Raw genomic sequence first — 19,775 nt, 5'->3', positions numbered from 1 at the left:
GAATATGAGCAGTAGCCAATACATTGCAAATAACTTTCTTTTTAGGTATTCATTTGAAAATGTTTCTTCTGTTGGTCACTGTTGTATGGCTGTTTATGTGTGACAGGGTCTATGCTCCCCAGTTTGATCTAGAAAATGGCAACTTCGATACGACTGAGCAACGTGCAAATTCGTAAACTGGGGTAGAGGAATTCTTAGGAGCAGGAAGGGGTGTGGGTTTGGGATTGGAACGTTACCAAACGGTACAATTATTTAGAGGTATTGTATTCATATAGGATGTCTACAAAGGCATTAAGCAATGTGACAAAACCATGACAAGAGAAATGGATATATTTGAGCGTAGAAACACTGTGGTGGTGGATAATGCGATTTATTGGAACTGGTAGGACGGAGAGAAAGGATTTGGAAGCTGGCAGAACCTTAGGAGGTACTTTTCAACCAAAACAGTTCTAATTGCATGGAACAGCCTTTCAGCAAAAGTGATGAAATAAAAAAGTAATAATTTAAAAATACTTGACAGAAGGAGTGAGGGATTGATATAAGTGCGTAACCAAGGTCCGTCACGGGGGATTGGGGGTGGGGGGGAGTTGGGGACATGTTTATTGGAATATTTCTACTAAGTATAGCCGAGAACTGAGATTGATATCGTAACACAAGGACCATGGACATTTGTAACACTACAAGAATCATTGTCTATACCAACATCTCGGATGTAATGAGACTATAACATGCACTTACTTATTGTAACAAGTAATGGCTATATGTGATACGTAAAATAAAGATATGATATACAAAATCAATAAAAGTATGTTTAAAAAAAAACCAAGGTCTGTCACAAGAAGGTAGAAAGTTGCAGCTTGGATGGGCCCGACAGTTCTTCTATGGCTTACGTTTGTATAGTTTTATGTATTCACCCCTACACATTTGGACAGTGGGTCATCTGTTCTTATGTGTTTCAAGGGTTGTGCACACCTGTGCCATTTTTGCAATTCAGTTTTATTTACTTTTATTTTGTCTTGTCCTTTCTTAGGGCTGATGCCCGAGATGTGCTTAAGTCTCCAGTGCCATTCCTGCAGGGACTTCGCCTTTCCGAAGATGGCACAGACTCTTTCAGCAAACACTTTGAGAGCATCATGGAGTCCCACCGGGCCAAGGGCACCTCTTACACCAGCTTGGATTCCATTGACGCCCTCTCTTCCCCTGGCCTGAATCAGAACAGTTTCTTCTCCTTTGACCTGCCCACTCTAACTCCGGAAATACAAGACGAGATCCGCCACAATGTCCGGCTCATTGAGGAGAATTTCGCACCGCTGGCCCACCTGGACCCAGATTCGGGGACCAGCTCCGCCACTGACCCTGCCTGGAATGAGAGGGAGGACGAAGAGCTGCCAGGAGTAAGCGGCGGGGCTTCGAAAGGTGTGACCCGCAGCCCCTGCAGATCTGAGGACAGCTTCATCATGATGCAGTCAACAGTCTTGAAGTAAGTCAAATTAAGTTCCTTCTGACTTATGAGCTCCAGCGAGAATGTTTAGAAGTTAACATACTTTAACAAACATGGCTTTATAATTTTGCCGCTCTGTGCTTCACCATGTTCCTTAGGACCAGATGTACAAAGAGGCATGTATCAAGTAACGGGTGCAAGTTGAGCACTGGCTTCTTGCAAACTCTGTAATTTTGTGATGGTATCTATGTACTAATAGTTGGCATCACAAATTTCCCATTCACAGGGGTCACAGAACAAATTCTCTAATAAATATTAATCAGACAGGTTGCTATGTGGGACACCCTGCAATTGGTTATGAGCACAGGGATGGTGGCTTGCAAGGGACAGCAGACCACCATCCTTGCATTCCCAAAAGAGAATTGGCCTCTTGACCACTATTTATTCCTACTGAGACAACCGGAGACAATTTCCAAAGGGAAAGTTGTCTAATGGGGACTGCTTCCCCTGTGCATGTCAGTTACCACCTGCTTTGAAGTTTTGGTAACTTTTCAATGGTTTGCGATTCAATTGCTCCTACAGCCCACTCATACATTTCATTTTTAATTGCTATTCGGAAAGTGTCGCAAACCACCTTTTAGGATGTGGAAAGGCTTTTTCAAATCACAAACATCATTTTCGTTATGCAAATCACATAGTTTTACAAATAACAGGGTTTGCAACCCGAAAATGGTTTTCTACTTCTGACCCTACATGTATTTTATAGGCAGGGAGATGGCAGTCCAAAAAAGAAGCATTGGTGGATTGATTTAGAGTACAATTTTGAATTTTCCAACAAACTCTACATTCCTCATTTTTTTCCCTCTACTAAAGTGCTACTGAACTTTCTTCAGCATCAAGTAAGAACAGAGCCTCCCACAAAGTGGGAGTTCACAAATATACATTGTATGTGTTGCTTGTTAAAACTTTGTTTGCCTTCGGTGGCAAAGTGACTTTGACCATGAGCACACAAGTCCTTACTTGGTACTACGCTTTCTCTCTATTAATGTGTTGATAATTTTAAAAAAAGCATGAAGTATGTGTTGTTGGAAACTCCCTTTTGGCTGTGATTTGTTGTTTTTGGGGATAATGCTTTTGAACTCGCAGTCAGCATGCGGATGGAAGAGCCTTAATGAAGCGAAGCCCCGCTTGTTAAGTCCTGATAGCTACTGTGGAGCCAAGGACAAGTGACAACTCACAATTTCCCTTTCGCCAATATGCTTTGGTTACTGTATAACCAGATGTGAGGAGGGCAGAACATGTCCTACACGAGGAATATCTTTGGCTTTAAATATGCTTCCAAGAATGGAAAAATGTTTCAACATTTGATTGGGTTTGTTAGTGAAGCAGTGTGTATGTAAATAGGGTTGTATGTCACTACAACGCACACTTTTACAACGCATACCTTTACAACGCATTTTTACAACGCAACATCCATTACAGCGCATTCCATTACAACGCATACCATTACAACGAAAATTAAAAAACTACATTTACAACGCATTCCATTACAACACATAATACCTTTACATCGCATACCATTACAACGCATAACATTACATTGCATGTTTAGGTAAGTATTGGATAGTGTAGGGGTAAAATTTACTATTCTAACTCCAGGGGGTGCAACAGTAGGGTAAGTGTTGGATAGTGTAGGGGTAAAAATTACTATTCTAACTCCAGGGGGTGCAACAGTAGGGTAAGTGTTGGATAGTGTAGGGGTAAAAATTACTATTCTAACTCCAGGGGGTGCAACAGTAGGGTAAGTGTTGGATAGTGTAGGGGTAAAAATTACTATTCTAACTCCAGGGGGTGCAACAGTAGGGTAAGTATTGGATGGTAATGTTATGCGTTGTAATGGTATGCGTTGTAATGACTGCGTTGTAAAGACATGCGTTGTAGTGGTGTGCATTGTAGTGTCATGCGTTGTAATGGTTGCGTTGTAATGGCATGCGTTGTAATGGATGATGCGTTGTAAAAGTTTGTTGTAATGGTAGTGCGTTGTAAAAGTTGCGTTGTAAAGGTTGTTTCCCTGTAAATAGCATTGCTACTGGCTAATAACAAACTTCATGGTCTTGCTCCGAGATTGAAAGTAGGGACATAGACATGTGTTTATTGGAAAATCTCAAAATGGTGTTGTTTTATTAAAATTGCTGCAATAACCCACAAGTAGAACTCGGATTACATACAATTCAGCCGTCAAACAAGTTTACCATCTGGCAAAATTCTTTGTTGGTCACAGCACATTCGAAAAAGTGAGGGTTCACAACATTGAGTAGCAGAGCTTGCAGGGATAGAGAATAGAGGGAAGGATCAGCCTAAGCGCTCTGATAGATAGGGGGGAAAGGGAGTGAGTTTTACTTTAGGGATTGGAGCAGCTTAGATGTGATATGATAGCAGTGGTATTGCTTAGGGGATTTCTGATAGGGACCTCTAACCTCAGATTCCTCACCTTTTGAATATTTCCCAGGAATCAGACTGGATCTAGAAAGCATTCAGCATACCTCTGCATGCCAGAAGGTGGCATCCTGAAGCTCCACACTGTCTCCCTTTCCCTCCGGAAGTGACATGTGGAACATATATAGGTACTCCTGTGTGCTGATACCAGTTCATTTCTTTCCTCTCCTCCAGGCAGAGATCCGGAGCTCTCTTCGTTTCTCTGTGAGAGGTTACCTCAAAACGTTCTTAAGTGTGCAAGAGATGTATCCCCCCAAAATGACAGGTTTTAAACCCTGCAGGGACTGTTACTCACAAATGCCTGTGACAGAGCACCCATCCTTTTGTGCCTGTGGTCCCTGGTGATCGATCCACGACTCCAAAGCCTGCGGCGACTGTGCGTCGATGAATGCGAAGGTCATCAGGGAACATGAGGGGAAACTTTATGTCACCAAACATAAGAAGACTCCTTATCGGGACTGTTACAAGTCACGCTCCACGTCCAAGGTTTCGATCTTGGTCCCTTTGTCAATAGTGCAGTTCCAGACGTCGGTCTTCTTCGTGCTCCAAGTCCTCAGGTAAGGGAAAGAAACACAAGAAATCAAAGCTGTATTATGCTCCCTCGTGCCACTGCCATTTGCTTCCGCAACGGCAGGGGTGGCGCCACCTTTCTCGAACTCGCAACCAAAGTCAGACAAATTTGGAGCCGATCCTGCAACAGGTTCTGGCACGGCCCACGTTTTTGGGCCTTCAGCCACGCGCATCATATCCCCTCCCCTTGATTTGTCACAATGGTGCAACTCTCTGCATTTTGTTTTTGGGCCATATTTCGATAATTACTGTATCCAGGTGATGAATTTGCCAGGCTGTACCAGGATGACAGTTGGTACGAGGAGTTACAGGAGGCTAGTGGCCTCAAAGCCTCCCTAAAGAAGGGTCTTTTTTCTATCGCTGGAACAGTCACAGGGAAATCTGCTTCCTACGCCATGGTGATGCGTTGGGTGGCCGAAGTTCTTGACCTCCAGCTCCCCAACTTTGAAGTTAAGAAAGTTTTTGGTTGAGGTGCTTCAACCGGAGCAGACATCTTTGAATCCACTTCTTCCGTTCAGCGACCCACTTGTTAATTGACAGATTGCCAGGTGCCATCACCCTGCTCCAGGTGACCCGACTTTTCTTTCGCAGTACCCTTCACTTGAATGCCGAGTGGTGCTGGCTTCCACTACCTACTCTAATTCCAACACATTTCCTACTACCCCCCCTTGGGGGAATCTAAGTAAGTGAAAACATTCTGCACATGTGTTTTTTCCTTTACCAGCTTGCCCATCAGTTTTGTTATGCTATCTGTTTTTTGGGACACTACTGGGACACTACACTACTCTCACCCCCTTTGAGATTCGTGACACAAGTCCTGCCTGTGTGCTTGAAGACCTTCGACCTGTGCTCTCTCAGGCGATTCATGATGGTTGAGTAGCAGCCAAGTCCATGATTAGTTGTGGCTATACACCTGCCAGGCATACGAAAAGTGGAGGTTAGTAGGCTAAGCAAGCAAACAAGTGCCTTAGTTAAATGTGGGCTAAAACAACAGGTAGGGGAAAAGGTCTTTTAAGAGTGAGCATGCCAGAAATACGCCTATTTGCTACCCAAGAAAATTCCAAATTTTAAAATGTTGTGTCCAGGTACCCACACCACCTCTCCTAGTGTAGTGCTGCATCAGTAGATTGGTCAGGGAAATTTGTATAAGCTTTCCCCCCAATACCATTGATACCATGAGAACTAAACCAGCGCAGACAGTCACCCATGACACTGATCTTAATAGTGCCACACTGTGCACAACGAACATGTTTTTCTGGTCTGGTAAAGATGGCTCATGTCATGGTGATGAGACTGCCAAATGTCCATGACTGCTTGATACAGTAAGGGCACCTGGAACCACACAGCCTCCGCTTAGAAGATTAGCTCCTGCGGATTTAGAGTTCAGGCACCCGGGACTCCAGAAGAGAAGCATGTAGGTCCTTAGGGAAGCAAGAAGGTCAACAACACGCAAATGTAATGCTGCAAAGTTGAACAGGTTTGTCCATTTGTGCAGCAGGGACGGGCTCATAGACAAAGCGAACAAAGGACACAACAGTGATTAGGTATCTAAATCTCTTGCTGGATAAAAATCTCACCTATATCACAGAAGGTCTGCCGGTCACCTATAGTGGCATACACTGGGGGACGCATAAGAAAGAGCTTCTTCCATACACCAATCATCAAGAGGTTTCTAGAAGGAGATAAGAGGATAGCATCAGCTGCTACACCGAAGACCTCAAAATGACCACTACACAGAAGACCTCAAAATGACCAAGCAACACTGCAAACAACTGGAATGGAAATGGGGAACCATCAAAGGGGAAGTGGAAAAAGACACCCTCAATGCCTCCCAGAGGAGGTGCCACCAGATCATCTGGGAAACAAAGAGGAAGGCCCTAGTTGAACAAATAAACACCAGCTCCTAAAGCAGAAAACACATTTTTACAGCCCTCAAAGACTTCACCACAGCAGTCACTGGAAACATCAACCCATCACAAGATCTATCTTTCAACGACCTTCCACACTTCGCTTGCAACACAATTGCAACCATGTACAGCAATTTCCCCTGCAACCAGGCCCCATGGCCCTCTCCAGAAATCTCCCAGTGACAAAGGAAGTCACCACAAACACCGTAAGGGACACCATTATCACGGAGGAAACCACAACAATCATGAAGACCATTCACTCCGGGACCCTTGCCTTCATCATGTCTCTTTGAGAAAGGAGCAATCCTCATCATCAGGGCCCTCACACATATCCTCCACACATCCAACAGGCTTGCCACTTCCCAGAACCATGGAACATGCAGCTGTGAAAGTCCACCAATAGAAACACTTGGATTACCGGACTAAACTCGCCAGTTACCAACCAATGTCCCTCCTTCCCTACCCAGTCAAAGTTCTGGAAAAAGCCACCAGCAAGCGTCTCTCCTACTACCTCCCAAACACCTGAAGGACTCCTTGCTCAGCGCAATCCTCTTCAACAACTACATGCCCCTAAAGGCCAACTTCATGCAAGCTCACAACATGAAAGTCCTCACTTACACCAAAGACATGCAACTGCTACTTTCCCTCTCTGACAAAATACCCAACACTAGGAACAGGTTCACCACATGCATGACAGAAGTGGGCACCTGGATGTAATCCATTTTCCTCAAATTGAACTTTGGCAAGACCGAGGTGGTAGTCTTCGGGCTGAACATCTCGCCGTGGGACTCAACCTGGTGGCCCACAGACCTTGGACCCACACCCTGCTCACAAGCAAGAAACCTCAGAATTATCGTTGACAACAAACTGGATATGACCACCCAAGTCAACGCAGTGGTCTTGGTCTGCTCCAATGCACTAACGATGCTGATAAAAATCTTCAATTGGCTACTAGACAACACCAGGAAAACAATCACCCATCATCATCATCACTAGCAATCTAGACTAGTAAAACTGCCTAGTCCACATCACATCCTAAGGGTGTGACTGGTGTTACAACTGATTTAAGATCAAGCACAGCAAAGAAGTTATGCCAGAGCTGTGCTTTTTCTTAAGCTCTTTTGGCTTTTCCCCTGATACCTCAACAAGGTTCTTCAAGGGCATTCTGCTATTTTGCACACCCTACATGTTAAGATATGGTCTCAAGGCTAGAGAGGCCAGTGACATTGATTCTTGAATCATGAAGAGGTCCCTAGCATCAGGTGGATGACCTTGACATCAAGTAGGTCTTTAATTGCATGAAGGCATCATCATCGAGAAGTTTGTCTCTTTCAGAAAGATCTTGACATCATCAAGGCCTTGACTTCAGGAAGGCCAAGATTTTTAGTAGACCTCAAAGTCCAGAATATCTTGACCCATGAAAGTAAATCCTGCAGGCCACTAGACTGTGGGCTTTGCGTGCATATATTAAGTGTAGGCATACCCCAGTTAGTTGTGCTCCTGATGAACTGGAGTACCACTATGCCATTATACCATAAATTGATGTTTTGTTATGGCTATGGTACTTTCAAGATTCTACATGGCTCGTCAGTCCAAGGGCCTCAACATTATATATGGCATAGTCATTCTATCAGAAAACAGTCACCCAGAAGGAAACACTTTAAATGGGAGGTAACAAAGCAGCAGCAGAAATCATTGAGTAGATTGTGCTCCCGAGAGACTGCGACCTAATGCAATCCTAGGAGGTTCACATAGTTCATCAACTCAGGGGATCCTGCATACCAAGGACCATAAAATAATAAGGATCCTCAAGGTTCTGTGACACAATCAAATCATGAAGTTACAAGGCCTTATAGGAGAATGTGAGCCTGGGTGTTTGAGACTAACACTAAGAAAGACTATCATGTCATGGTGAGCCGTGTCGTGAGAAGTCTCCAATTCACAGCATCAGAGGTTGGTGTGATACACAAAAGTAGCACTAATATTATACTTGATATAACGAGAGCCCTAATGTTGGCAGGAACCAAAGTGATGATGAGAGCAGAAACAGGATATCTGCAGAATGCACCACCTTACAAAAGCTCGTGCCAGTTTCAGCAGTGTATTATGTCACAACAAGTTTTACTGTCCCTTAGTCTCAAAATGGGCTACAGACTCCTAACTTGTCCATCATAACTCTTTAAAACTACACTCCTGATGTCTTAGAAGGAGAGGTGCCCCATAGATCATAAAGTGTTTATTTTCTTAGTTCTCCTCTAAAAGGCGCCCGTAGAAAAGCAAGCCCTTCAAAGTTTAACAAGTGAGACGAATCTACCAAGATAACCTTTCCCTGACTGTTCTGTATTAGCTGAAGATCATCCCAACCATCATAGATTGTTTTAATCTTTATAGTTCCACGACACATTGTTATGCTGTTGAGTGGCTCACAATAAACAATCTCAGAATCATCTGAGATTGTTTATTAGCAGTTACCATCTTTAACGTCACATGTTCTTTGGTTACTTTATGTGGATTTTTTCTTTACTCTCCAAGCGTACCAATTAATAACCTTTGGAATAATGTTTAAAACTTTACAGACTAAAGCCTATGGTTTGTTTTTATAAAACGCTTGTCCCTGTGCGTACCCTCAAGAATTACTGTTTTTTATTTTCATGAGTTTTTTTTCTACTTCTCTTTAGATGGTGACTTCTACATTTATTCATTCCTCAGTCAAAACTCAGGTTTTCTAGATTTACTATAATGGGTAGTGTCCATCTTAGATATGTGCAGTAGCTGCAAAGTGTATTTCAACATCTACATTAAAAGATGACGCTTACAAATTAATCTTCATAGCTCTCACTCCTCTAATTGTCAAGAATGTTTTTACGTATCCAAGAGGATGCAAAAGATCGTGAGTGCCCTTGAAGTAGGTTCGTGGGCAACCATTTATCCACTCCAGGAATGATAAGGTTTTAGTCTCCATGTCCAAGTACGTTAAGACATTATATAGAAGACATTTCCGTCTCATTTCAGGAGTCCGGTGATTTGCTTTGTGTTAAGAGCTTGTTTGAAAGACAACTTGTCTTTCTCTGAAGTTTCACAGGATCAATGATATTGCTTTTCGCCAACAACCTAATGCCAGCAATCATTTCCAAAACTCTCCTGGTTGTCTGGAGTCCAATGCAGATTTTTCAGATGCAGTCTACGACTCGCTTCCAGACTTCAAAGAAAGGTTGTACTTTCCAGTGTTTCTACCGTACTCAGTATTTGAGTCAGTGTTCCCTCAAACTCACTCAACTACACTAGCGTGTAGCGCAGATTTACATATTTGAAAAGCTTTATAGGAATTGTTTTTTTTTCTATTTTTCTCTTTTGAAAGAGAGCTAAGGTCCCTGCTTTTTCCCGGCATACACAGCACTGTGATACATGGTCCCACATTCAGATCCTGCTGAAGTCTGAAGAATCTAAAAATTCGGCTTCCATTCCATTCTCATTTGTAGTTGCTTCTCTCCATTTATGTTCCTTTCTTGTAATTAGCAAATAAAAGATTAGAAATGTATTGCCTTGTGCATTGTCTTATGGCTATTTTGAATTCTTGTTTATAAAGTCTTCCTGGATCCTACACAAACACACACATACTTAGTGTTATGTATATATATTTATTATATTTATTTAGTGTATATATTTATCGTTAATGTTTTTAACAGAGATTCCCATGATGGAATTCTGGGTTACAAGTTTGTAACTTTTTCGTCTTCCTGAAATATAAAAGTTACCCTGTGACCATACCGCAGCATTGTGGGAGTATAAAAGGCTGGTCCCTTGTTTTGGGCAGTTTGCTGTTCCTTTGGTCAGCAGCATACCCAGGAGTCTATTAACCCATTGTGATGTTTGCTGCTAGTCAGGGCCAGGGTTACCTAAATGAAAGAGGTTCGACCTTGATTGGTAGATATATCATAGCCTCTTTTTGATCACCCAAATCATATGTATATTACGTTCAGGTTAGTACAATTTTTGTACAATACACCTGCATTTACCGTGTCCCCCAATTCATGAGGTCAATGAAACTACACATTTACATCTGTCCACTTCAGGTAGGAGTTTTGAATTGATATCTCTCTTAGCACTGTGTTCTCATGTCACAAATGAAGTGATGGGCAGTACAATTTGATACTTCCTTAAGGAAAGAGCTCTGTTAGTCTGTACACAGTGCTTTCGTGGAACTTTTGGACAGACCCAGAGACCTCCGGTTGGCCCACCTTTTTAATGTGCAACCCACTGTATTCTCCTACAAAAGCTAACTGACAAAAGTGCAATTCATTTTTCCAACTGCTTGCAAGAGACCCTCAGACCCCACTGCATAACTAGAAAATATAATTACCCATCCTGTGTCCTAGTGGAACCTGCCCACAAGAAGTCCTCAAGGTACACAATTGTCAATATATAACTAAAAGCAGTCAAGCAACAAGGATTTGTTTCATGTTTTTTGCAGTTGCTTGCCGAAACCTTTCCTTAGTATCCGGCATCAAAAATATAGATCTACCTAACCTATCTCTGTGTGAATCGGCTAAGACCCCTCTCTTACAAATATGTGTCCTCGCTGATTTTCATCACCTCTAAAAGCATAAAATGAAATAAGGAGGCTCTTCTGAGATGGGCGGTGATCTTTAGGGCTTATGGTTCCAATGCAAAAACTGCAGAACCAATTCCAGGACTTATAACAATACCAAGGCCTACAAAGTGTATTCACTTCTTGCCACCAGGCCCTGTTACCGAACATCTCACATGTTGTCTGTGTAGTCCCAGCTAGCATATAGCAGGAACCTGCCAGATCCCACTATGACAGCTGTTCTTATGCTGGAACCGGGTTCTTGCCATGTCGTATAGTCTTGATAGTGCCCTTGTAGGGTGTTACGTCACCTGGACACATAAGGGCAAGCACTGCAGTGGGCTCCTTAAACAGATATATGCCATACTAAGCAGCACTCTGCAGCGGGGGTTGAGAGATTGGAGGTTTATTTTTCCCACGTCAGAATAGCTATAGCTGCCTTACCTCAGGGATTCCTTGTGTCCAAAGCTTGGTCCTAGTTTGGAGTAAGTGTTTAGAGTCAAAGGCAGTGTTGCAGTTCACTGTTGCACCTTTGTTTCGGACTCAGCAGCCATGAGGGGAAACAACAAAGATACACTGTGTCACTTCAAAAGTTGAGCAAAAGATATGAAAAAATAGTCTTTTCTCCTAACACCTTAGTACCCAGTCTATGAACTTTAGAGGAATTAAATATTGAGTTAAAACGTGCAAGAATACAAAGTGATGCTTTACAGTTTGCATACTGCTGTTATCAGCGGGTGCCTAACCAACTGAGCTTTTTTATTAGGAGTAGATCCTTGACCTGCAGATTTGTGCTCCAAGCACCTTGATATTTCCTTCCTGTTTGTTGGTCCAAAATGTTGCTTACCTGGAGTCGTATTACATAAAGTGCCCCAGGGGCGCAGCGGGCGTTTGCGCTTGCTTCGCGCTTCCCCAGGGCGCTTTGGTATTACAGAAGGGGCCGCAGACGCTTGTGCGGCCCCTTCTGTAATACCAATAGCGCTGGTGCACGTAAAGCGCCAGCGCTATCTTCAAGGAGGCATTCCCTCATTTGCATGGGGGCATGCACCATGCAAATGAGGGATGCCCTTTGCCTCTGCGCTTGCTCCGTATTACCGACCCGGGCGCAGAGACAAAGAAGCCATCTGGAGGCGCACTGACACTGCGTCACCTAAAAGGGGTGGCTCACTGTCAGCGTGCCTCCTGAGAGCAGCCCTCTTCAGGGGTTAATGCAGCCCCTGGTGGACCTGGCTGTGATAAATCTCAGGTTTTGTGAAGAACTTGCCCTCTTGACTCTCTCACAACTCCATTACTAGCTTTCTGCTGGAGGAGTGTGGCTCAATGGTTAGAGCGGCAGACCCTGATGCAGAGGTCTGGCCCGGGACCAGGGTTCAGTTCCCGCCTCGGCGGGTCTTGGGCTCAATTTCCTCGGACATGATCGTTCTCGTCTCGGTGCCTATTCTAATCATGGGTCCCACTCTGCAACTCTGGGCAATATCTTGCTTAATCTCCACAACGGCCCCAACAGCACTGGGATGCCTGGCTTCATATTGGGGGTGCCCAGGAATGGGCATTTCACAGGGAAAAGCCAGGAAGGGTTCCACAGCGGTATGCGTACAGCGCCAAGAAACCCCATGGGGTTTAAGTGCGCTTTACAAGTACAAATTAATTTCATTTAATTTCATTTCTGCTGTTTAGCTTGAAAGCACGCAAAGGTCTTCTTCAGCCAGGACACTTTGAATATAAGTATTTAAGGAAAATTAGTCAAGCTTCCAACTGCTTGTGTACACCATCTGTCAGGCTTAACAGGAAGACCCAAGACATGATTCTGTTTGTAATGCTACAAATATCTACATCAGATTTAAATTGATGCGACTCAATGAAGACCTCTAAGTATCTTGGGGACAATGCGTCGTGCCTTTCTTTGGTCGACATTCAGGTGGCAGCCGTCGACTGCTACGCTATGGGCTAGCGCTTCCACTGTGTCACATACATGTAGATAGGTTGAGGTATCAGCAACGCTCTGATGATCTGTGCTGAGAGTCACCCTGCTTGGCTCCATCTTTACATGACACCAGTTATAAATGATCAAAGCCTTGCTGTGTCCTTCTACATGCCTTTCCCTTGATGAAACACACCATCACAGCTCCTGTGTGCATTGAGATGACTCAATGGACGCATTTGCAGTGCTCACAGCAGTGTGAGATGATAGGGGCCTGTACTTGCTGCCGGCGCCTCCGCACAAGGAGCCATGATAATGTTAGGTTTACACTAATTGGGATTTGCAGACCCAAGACATGGGTAAATGTGTTCCTTGGCCGTCAAACCTGTGTGTTAGCTGAGTCATAGGTGGGAGAAGCATGGGGAGAGCGGGCGTGGGGAGGGCCATAAGAACCGTCTTGAAGGTCACTGACTCAGTCGCAGCTGGGGTGGGTGGGTGGGTCTCCACATTTCCGCCTTTAGCCTGTTCCGAATGTCCCTTTCTTCCTTGATGCTCAACTCCTTATTTTTATAGGGACCGGAGGCACCGAAGAATGGGACCACATGTTTTAGTGAATACATTTGTGATATGCAAACCTTTTTGCCAGTAAATATATTAATCAGTGTTACCTCAGGGACGAATAGGACACTTTACTCCGCACGCGTTTACAACGCGTGCCATTATCCGGCATTTTTTACTCCGCACAATCTTTTACAACGCAGGGCTTTACAACGCAATCCATTACATTACATTCCCCATTACAACGCACTTTACTAATCTAACTCCACCGGGTGTTGCTTTGAGGAATGCGTTGTAATGGTTTGCGGTGTAAAGCCCTGTGTTGTAAAAGATTTTGCCTAGTAAAAAATGTGGGATAATAGTATGCGTTTTAATGGCATGCTTTGTAACGCATTCGTTGTAAAGGATGTTTACCCTCAGGGAGAGGTATTATGAGAAATCCCTGTGTGTGATATTGTCAGATATCTCATGGTAATATATGTGCATGGAGAGACGTTTTCAGGCATGGGCAGAGGGCACTTTCCCAGGGCCCCCACTTTCCGCAGGCGCCCTGAGAAAGTGAACTTTCTCCCTAGCTCAGGCCAGTGTATTTTTGTATCTTAACCTTTGTCATACATTTCAATATTGTTGGGCAACATAATGTCTTAATTAGCAAAAATCGGATAATAAAGTACAACGTTTTTCCAAAACAGATCACCAAAATATTTCTTGCCTTCAGATGACACGATATGCATGAGGCCCACAGTGCCAGCAGTGACCCCAGGTGACCATCAGTGCCAGAGAAACCAATATGACCTTCAGCGCCAGTAGCCAGAGTGACCAGCAGCCCCAAGGAGATCATTGCCACTGTCTTCCTAGTGATCTTCAGTACCAGAGACCTTATAGTGACCATCAGTGACATCAACCCTTTAGTGCTCATTAATGCCATGGCATCCACAGTGGCCATCACTGTCAGAGCCCCCCTAGTGAGCATTCATGCCAGAAATGCACACTCATAGGGATTAGCCTGGTCTGGTGGCTCAGTGGACTAATGCGTCCACTGTAGGGGCCTGTGTGTGACTTCATGGGCACAGCTTCAAATCCTGGTGGGTCCACTCAGCCTTTCATCCTTCTGAGGTTGATAACATGAGTACCATTGAGTTGGGTAACAATAAACATTTGTTATTCAGCGCCAACAGGGTGAACATGCTCTTTACAAATACACGTTATGTTATTGCGACATTGATCGTGGGCAATCTCTTCTTAGTGATCATCAGTGACAGAAACGCCATGGCGACCTTTGCCAGACCATTAACCCGGCCTTCTGTCCACTGTCAGTGTTAGGCTTCCAAACTGAACACCATTGTCAGCGGTCCCATGGGGACCATCGACGTTAGATACCTCATTCTAGCTTTTAGTAATCTCCGTGTGAAAGTATGATGGGAAACGAGGAATTATAAGGGGAATAAAACCCAGAATTACACATTTCCCTGGAAGTGCCTTATATTTTAGTTCACCCTCAAAGTCGTCCATTTTGTAACAGGCCAGGCTTTCCCTTACCAGTATCCCCCCCGGCATTATCAGTTTAAGGGAGTTGGGAAAATCTAGCCCATGTACCAGGACATTGACAATGAGGGCCTTAGTGCCACAAGCTCATAGCTACTATCAGTGCCAGAGCCCCATAGTAAACCTCAATAGCAGAAACCCCTTTAGTGAGCATCATTGCTAGAAACCGAATGGAAGAGTGACTCATTGATGCTCCCGATGCAGGTTTAGAATCCGCTCCTTTATAATATCCTCCTCCATACATTTACTCTGTTTCCAGTAGTTTCAGGTCCGTCATTCCCTAATCCGAGACCAAAAAGCATGTATAAACAGCTAAAAGAGGGATTCGTAAGACCATTTATCGTCGATGTATCTGAAAGTGTTGGTTTCAAACAGAGAGGCTTCGTCGTGAATCCCACAGTCGCATTCGCAGTTCTCAGCACTGTAGGTGTGTTAGAGGCAATATTTTGCTAGGCAGTGGACGCCCTGTCGTGTTTGATGCTCTGTTGTGGCGCCTGTCCCTTTGTAAAATGTCAGGCGCGTCCCAGCTACCTGTGTTTGCGGCTCTGCTTGTGCTCGTTATAAGTGTGATAACGCATGCAGCCACTAGATGGCGGCAGAGAGCAACAGAAGTTGACTGATGGCACCCGCTGCGCTCTTTCTTGTTCAGAATTTGCTTGCTTTCACGTGTAATTCTGTTTCTTTGTCATCGACTGTGTGGCGTTAGGGACAGAGCAAAGTGACTGTCAACAGGCTGGCTTATGGACAAAGCACATTCTCTCGATCTTCGTTAGTTTGGCATCGGTGCGTATTAGGCACGCATTATTGAATTCGTTGAGAAGGCCGATATTGTCATATAAGATTTACGTCCAGGCTAGAGGTTAAAGAGGACATCCGTGCTACAATGCGTTTCAGTGTGAGCACTGTGTGCAGATCTGAATGACGACTGTGCTCGCTCTCCGTGATTGGATGCACTCAAGGCAGGGTTTGGGGCATTGCTCAGGAGCAGGGCTGAGTGGGTTTACGAGTTGCGCAGGTGTGACATGATATTGGCAAAGCAGTGAGATTGCAGCGCCGAGACACTCAGTTTCTGCTGAGTGGTACATAAATTATTGCTGATATTAATGTATATCTGCGTGCTCTCAGTGCCCGGACCCCCACAGGTAACATGTTTCCATTTTGCTAGCTTGAAACTCGTTTTTTAGGTCTAAGTTTTAAAAGTGCGGTTGTTAAATCGACCTATTGCTAACAATATTCATATAATGGGATTTTGATCCGCCCAATTCAACCATTGGATTTCTTCAACAATCCCCTTTTAGCCATTGGCTAAAAACTTTGTCAGTCACAACTTGGCTCAGCCCAGTGGAGTAGCTACTTCTCACCTAATGCTATTAGTTGTTTGGGTGTATGCTTCCGCCTTCACTCAATTACTTGGAGTCAACGACTTAAGGGACTACTTCACAACTATACCTTGTTCTCTCTACCAGCTCCTTCTTGTATATCTCGCTCTAACGTGCTGATGCTTTTAGCACATTAGAACCATGCCTTTGCCAGACCATTAACTTAGGCTTTACCAACGCTTGTTTCTTTAAGCTCCTACTGCTCCTTATTGATAGGGACAAAGGAGTGGACACATCCTGCCATCCCTCCCAAATGGTGCCTCTTTTTATAATGTACTATGCTGTTTTCAGCGGAGCAACTTACTGAGATTAGAAGGGGTGGAGGGAGTCATCTTTTACCCAGCAAGCAACACAGTATACGTAGGTAAAAAACAGAGGGTGGCACTCAAAGAGGCAACAAAGCAGTATGATTGGGAAGAGGGCGGTAGGTGTGCCAGTGGATGGTAGGATGAGTTCTGTAAAATAATTATCCTTCTTAGTAGAATGACATATAGAACTATAATAACCAACCTGATCTGGTGGTCTGCAATGGACATACCAGCTTTCCCAACCTCGTTACGCAGACATGTCCGATCTCATTCACTTAGAATCCCTAGAAAGACAATCATCTCCCTTACCTTTCTACCTTGGTCTGATCTTCCTCCATGCCACAGCACATCTCATCAATGGGCTGAAGAACTATGATCTCAACACACTATCTTGGTGTTATTCCACAAGTTCTCCTTGCTGGCCCCCACCATCTTTAGAACCAGCTGCATCATTTACAAAGCCATCATGATCAACGCATCGCTTATCTTGCAGACAGGCTCACCATGTCTGGTGGTTCTCAGCACATCTGCAGCCAGGACACCATCTCACTGCAGACTGAAAAGTGAACAGAAAAAAAGAAGGCAGCAAGCCCTTTTCATCCTTGCACCCGCTATGCATCCCCATATCCATCAGAACTGCCCCAATGCTGCTTCCGTGTAGGAACAAGTTGAAGAGAAACCTCTTCAAAGGATGCTACATCCCAGTGCATTACCTGTTCACAAATCAGCAACCTCTACTAACCCTTGTTGACTTTATGCTTGTCTTTGACCTTGCACTGCGTTTTGGCTAGGGTTTGGAGGACATAGCAGTAGCTGGAGGCTCATCGGTTGCTGAGGAGCGGGAGTCCGGAGGTTCAGTCGTCCTCTTGCAGTGTGTGAGAGTGAGTCCACGCATACATCCTGTGGCACTTATGTTCATAGTGAGCAGAATCTGGTAGTTGCCCTTCCACTTGGACTGTAATGCCAACTTTTATTGGTGGACTGGATATGGGTCAACTCACCAGGCTGGATGTTGTGGCAGGCTTCATTAAGGACTCGGGAAGGGTTGTGTGCACATAGGAACAGAAACTGTGTAGACATTGAATCACTTTTTTGCAGTATTGTAGTGATATATCATAATTTTGAGACAGTTCAAAGGCAGCAGGAGAAAAAGACGGTTTTGACAGACGTGGCATGAGGCGGCCCGTAATCATCTTATGGCCTCATTTAGATCATCTTGGCCTGCATGGTTTGGGCTAACCAGACTGCTATGGTTAGCATTTTTTGGGTAACTTAAGGTGAGTCTCGATGTTGATTTTGACAGTTTATTCTCGAGAGTACATATTGTAATGATACATCTTTAGGTTTTAGGATGATAAGCACAGTGAAAAGTTTCATATATCGCTAGAGTTCTTACATTTCCGGCAATACAGAAGCTTTTTAGCCACCGTAATAGCATTGTCTCAGGAACACAAGTATCCCTCAGTCTCTCTAAAAAAATATATACACAATTACAAGAACATAAGACTGGGAGTAAACCTTAAACATCTAAATAAGGTCCATCTCTATGTAGAGGAAGGGGAACCAAGTATTTAGGTGGTCGGTGAGAGTAGTTGTTGTCCCTTTTCGGTTGTTATTGACCTGGCATGCTTCACAGGAGTGACACACTTGTTGGGTGGCTGAGGGAAAGAAGGGTGTAAATCACCGGTTGCTGCAGCATGAATTACACCATCCCTTCCAATATGAGCATGAATGTAGTTGGAAAGCTGACATTTTGGGTTTAAAACTCTCACCGTTATGTCCCTCCACTGCGTCAGTTTTCCTTATACAAATCTTCTTGATCCATGATGCTTTTTCATTCTCAGATGCCTGCTGATGCTACAATGACAAGATCTTAAGTGCAAGTATAGGAATTTTATCAGTACCTAAAATATACATAGCAATTTCTTGATTTGGAAATAAAGCTGCTTTCTTAGCCATCTTATTGGAAAATGTATTACTTCTAGACACTGCAGATTACTGGTGAGCAGTACCTTGAACAATGGCAATTTTACATGGAAGCATAAGAATGCCTGACAAGTTTTTCATACAGGCCCTGTTTTTAGTGCTGGTTTCTCCAGATGTCCTGGGCTGCACCACATACATACTTAAAATCTATTAATATAGCTTCAATTTTTAGCGAAGCCCAAATGCATGTGCACTACGTAAGAGTAACAAATGCAGCTACTTGAGCAGAGTGGACCTGAAGCTATTGTTAACTCTTATCTCCCTATACAATTTAGATTCAGTGTCTCCAGCACCAAGTTTTCTGACATTTCTATGACGTGATTCATCCACATAATAAACAAATTCACTGGTCGGGAAAGGGGCATCAAACAGATCAGTCATGGGATTAACTAAATATTCAGTAACAAATAAACAATCCTGAGGCTCACAATCCTGTGCAGTGGGCTTAAAAGAAGACAGGGTCAGGGCTGGTAACAGACTAGATTGATGTGAGAGACCGAGAGTAGCAATATTCATATTGGGGCAATCATGCAAAAGACAATGAGTTTTAATGGTATGGAGTAGGCCTTCTACAGAATCAGGAATAGCAACTCTTAAGGTGGAACCCAGAACAATGTTTTCAGAAGCTTCTACAAAAGTGTGGTTGCAGCTACCCACCGCATATAAGGCGGAAGGGCGTCAGCCCCGGGATCAAGGGCAGAAGTGTAGTATGAAATGTTTTTTTTTGTAATCACCATGGTCTTGCACCAGTATTCTTAGAGCAACCCATTTCGATCATGATAATACAGAGTAAAGGGTTTTAAATAATACTACAGTCGTAAAGCAGGGTGGATGCTAATTCTTGCATGCTCACTCTGCCTCAGTCTACTGCAAATCTCTGGAGTATCTTTCTTAATATAATCATGAAGGGGCTTAACCAGAGTCACAAAGCCAAAAATCCATTGTCTACAACATCCTGCTATCCCTAAGAGAATGTGTACCTGAGACTTTCACTGGGATGGTAACTTTTGGGTGGATTCGATTCAGTCTGCATACAGGTGGCGATCCACAGCGAAGTTATCATGACCTAAATATCA

General features: G+C 43.9%; 1 protein-coding gene across 1 annotated transcript in view; it reads left to right on the top strand.

Annotated features, from left to right (window-relative positions):
• The window catches only part of PSD (pleckstrin and Sec7 domain containing), a 656,537-nt gene that overhangs the window by 144,387 nt on the left and 492,375 nt on the right, over window positions 1–19,775 (top strand). Inside the window, exon 4 of the mRNA XM_078643048.1 lies at window positions 1,031–1,480. Within this exon, the coding sequence (XP_078499174.1) occupies window positions 1,031–1,480 (450 nt within the window). The remainder of the gene's footprint in view (window positions 1–1,030; window positions 1,481–19,775) is intronic.

The sequence above is a fragment of the Lissotriton helveticus genome, chromosome 5_1 (assembly GCF_964261635.1).
Source record: "Lissotriton helveticus chromosome 5_1, aLisHel1.1, whole genome shotgun sequence".
NCBI classification, from domain to species: Eukaryota; Metazoa; Chordata; class Amphibia; order Caudata; family Salamandridae; genus Lissotriton; species Lissotriton helveticus.
The sequence above is the reverse complement of the archived record's forward strand: the minus strand, read 5'-3'. Positions and strand labels throughout refer to the sequence as shown.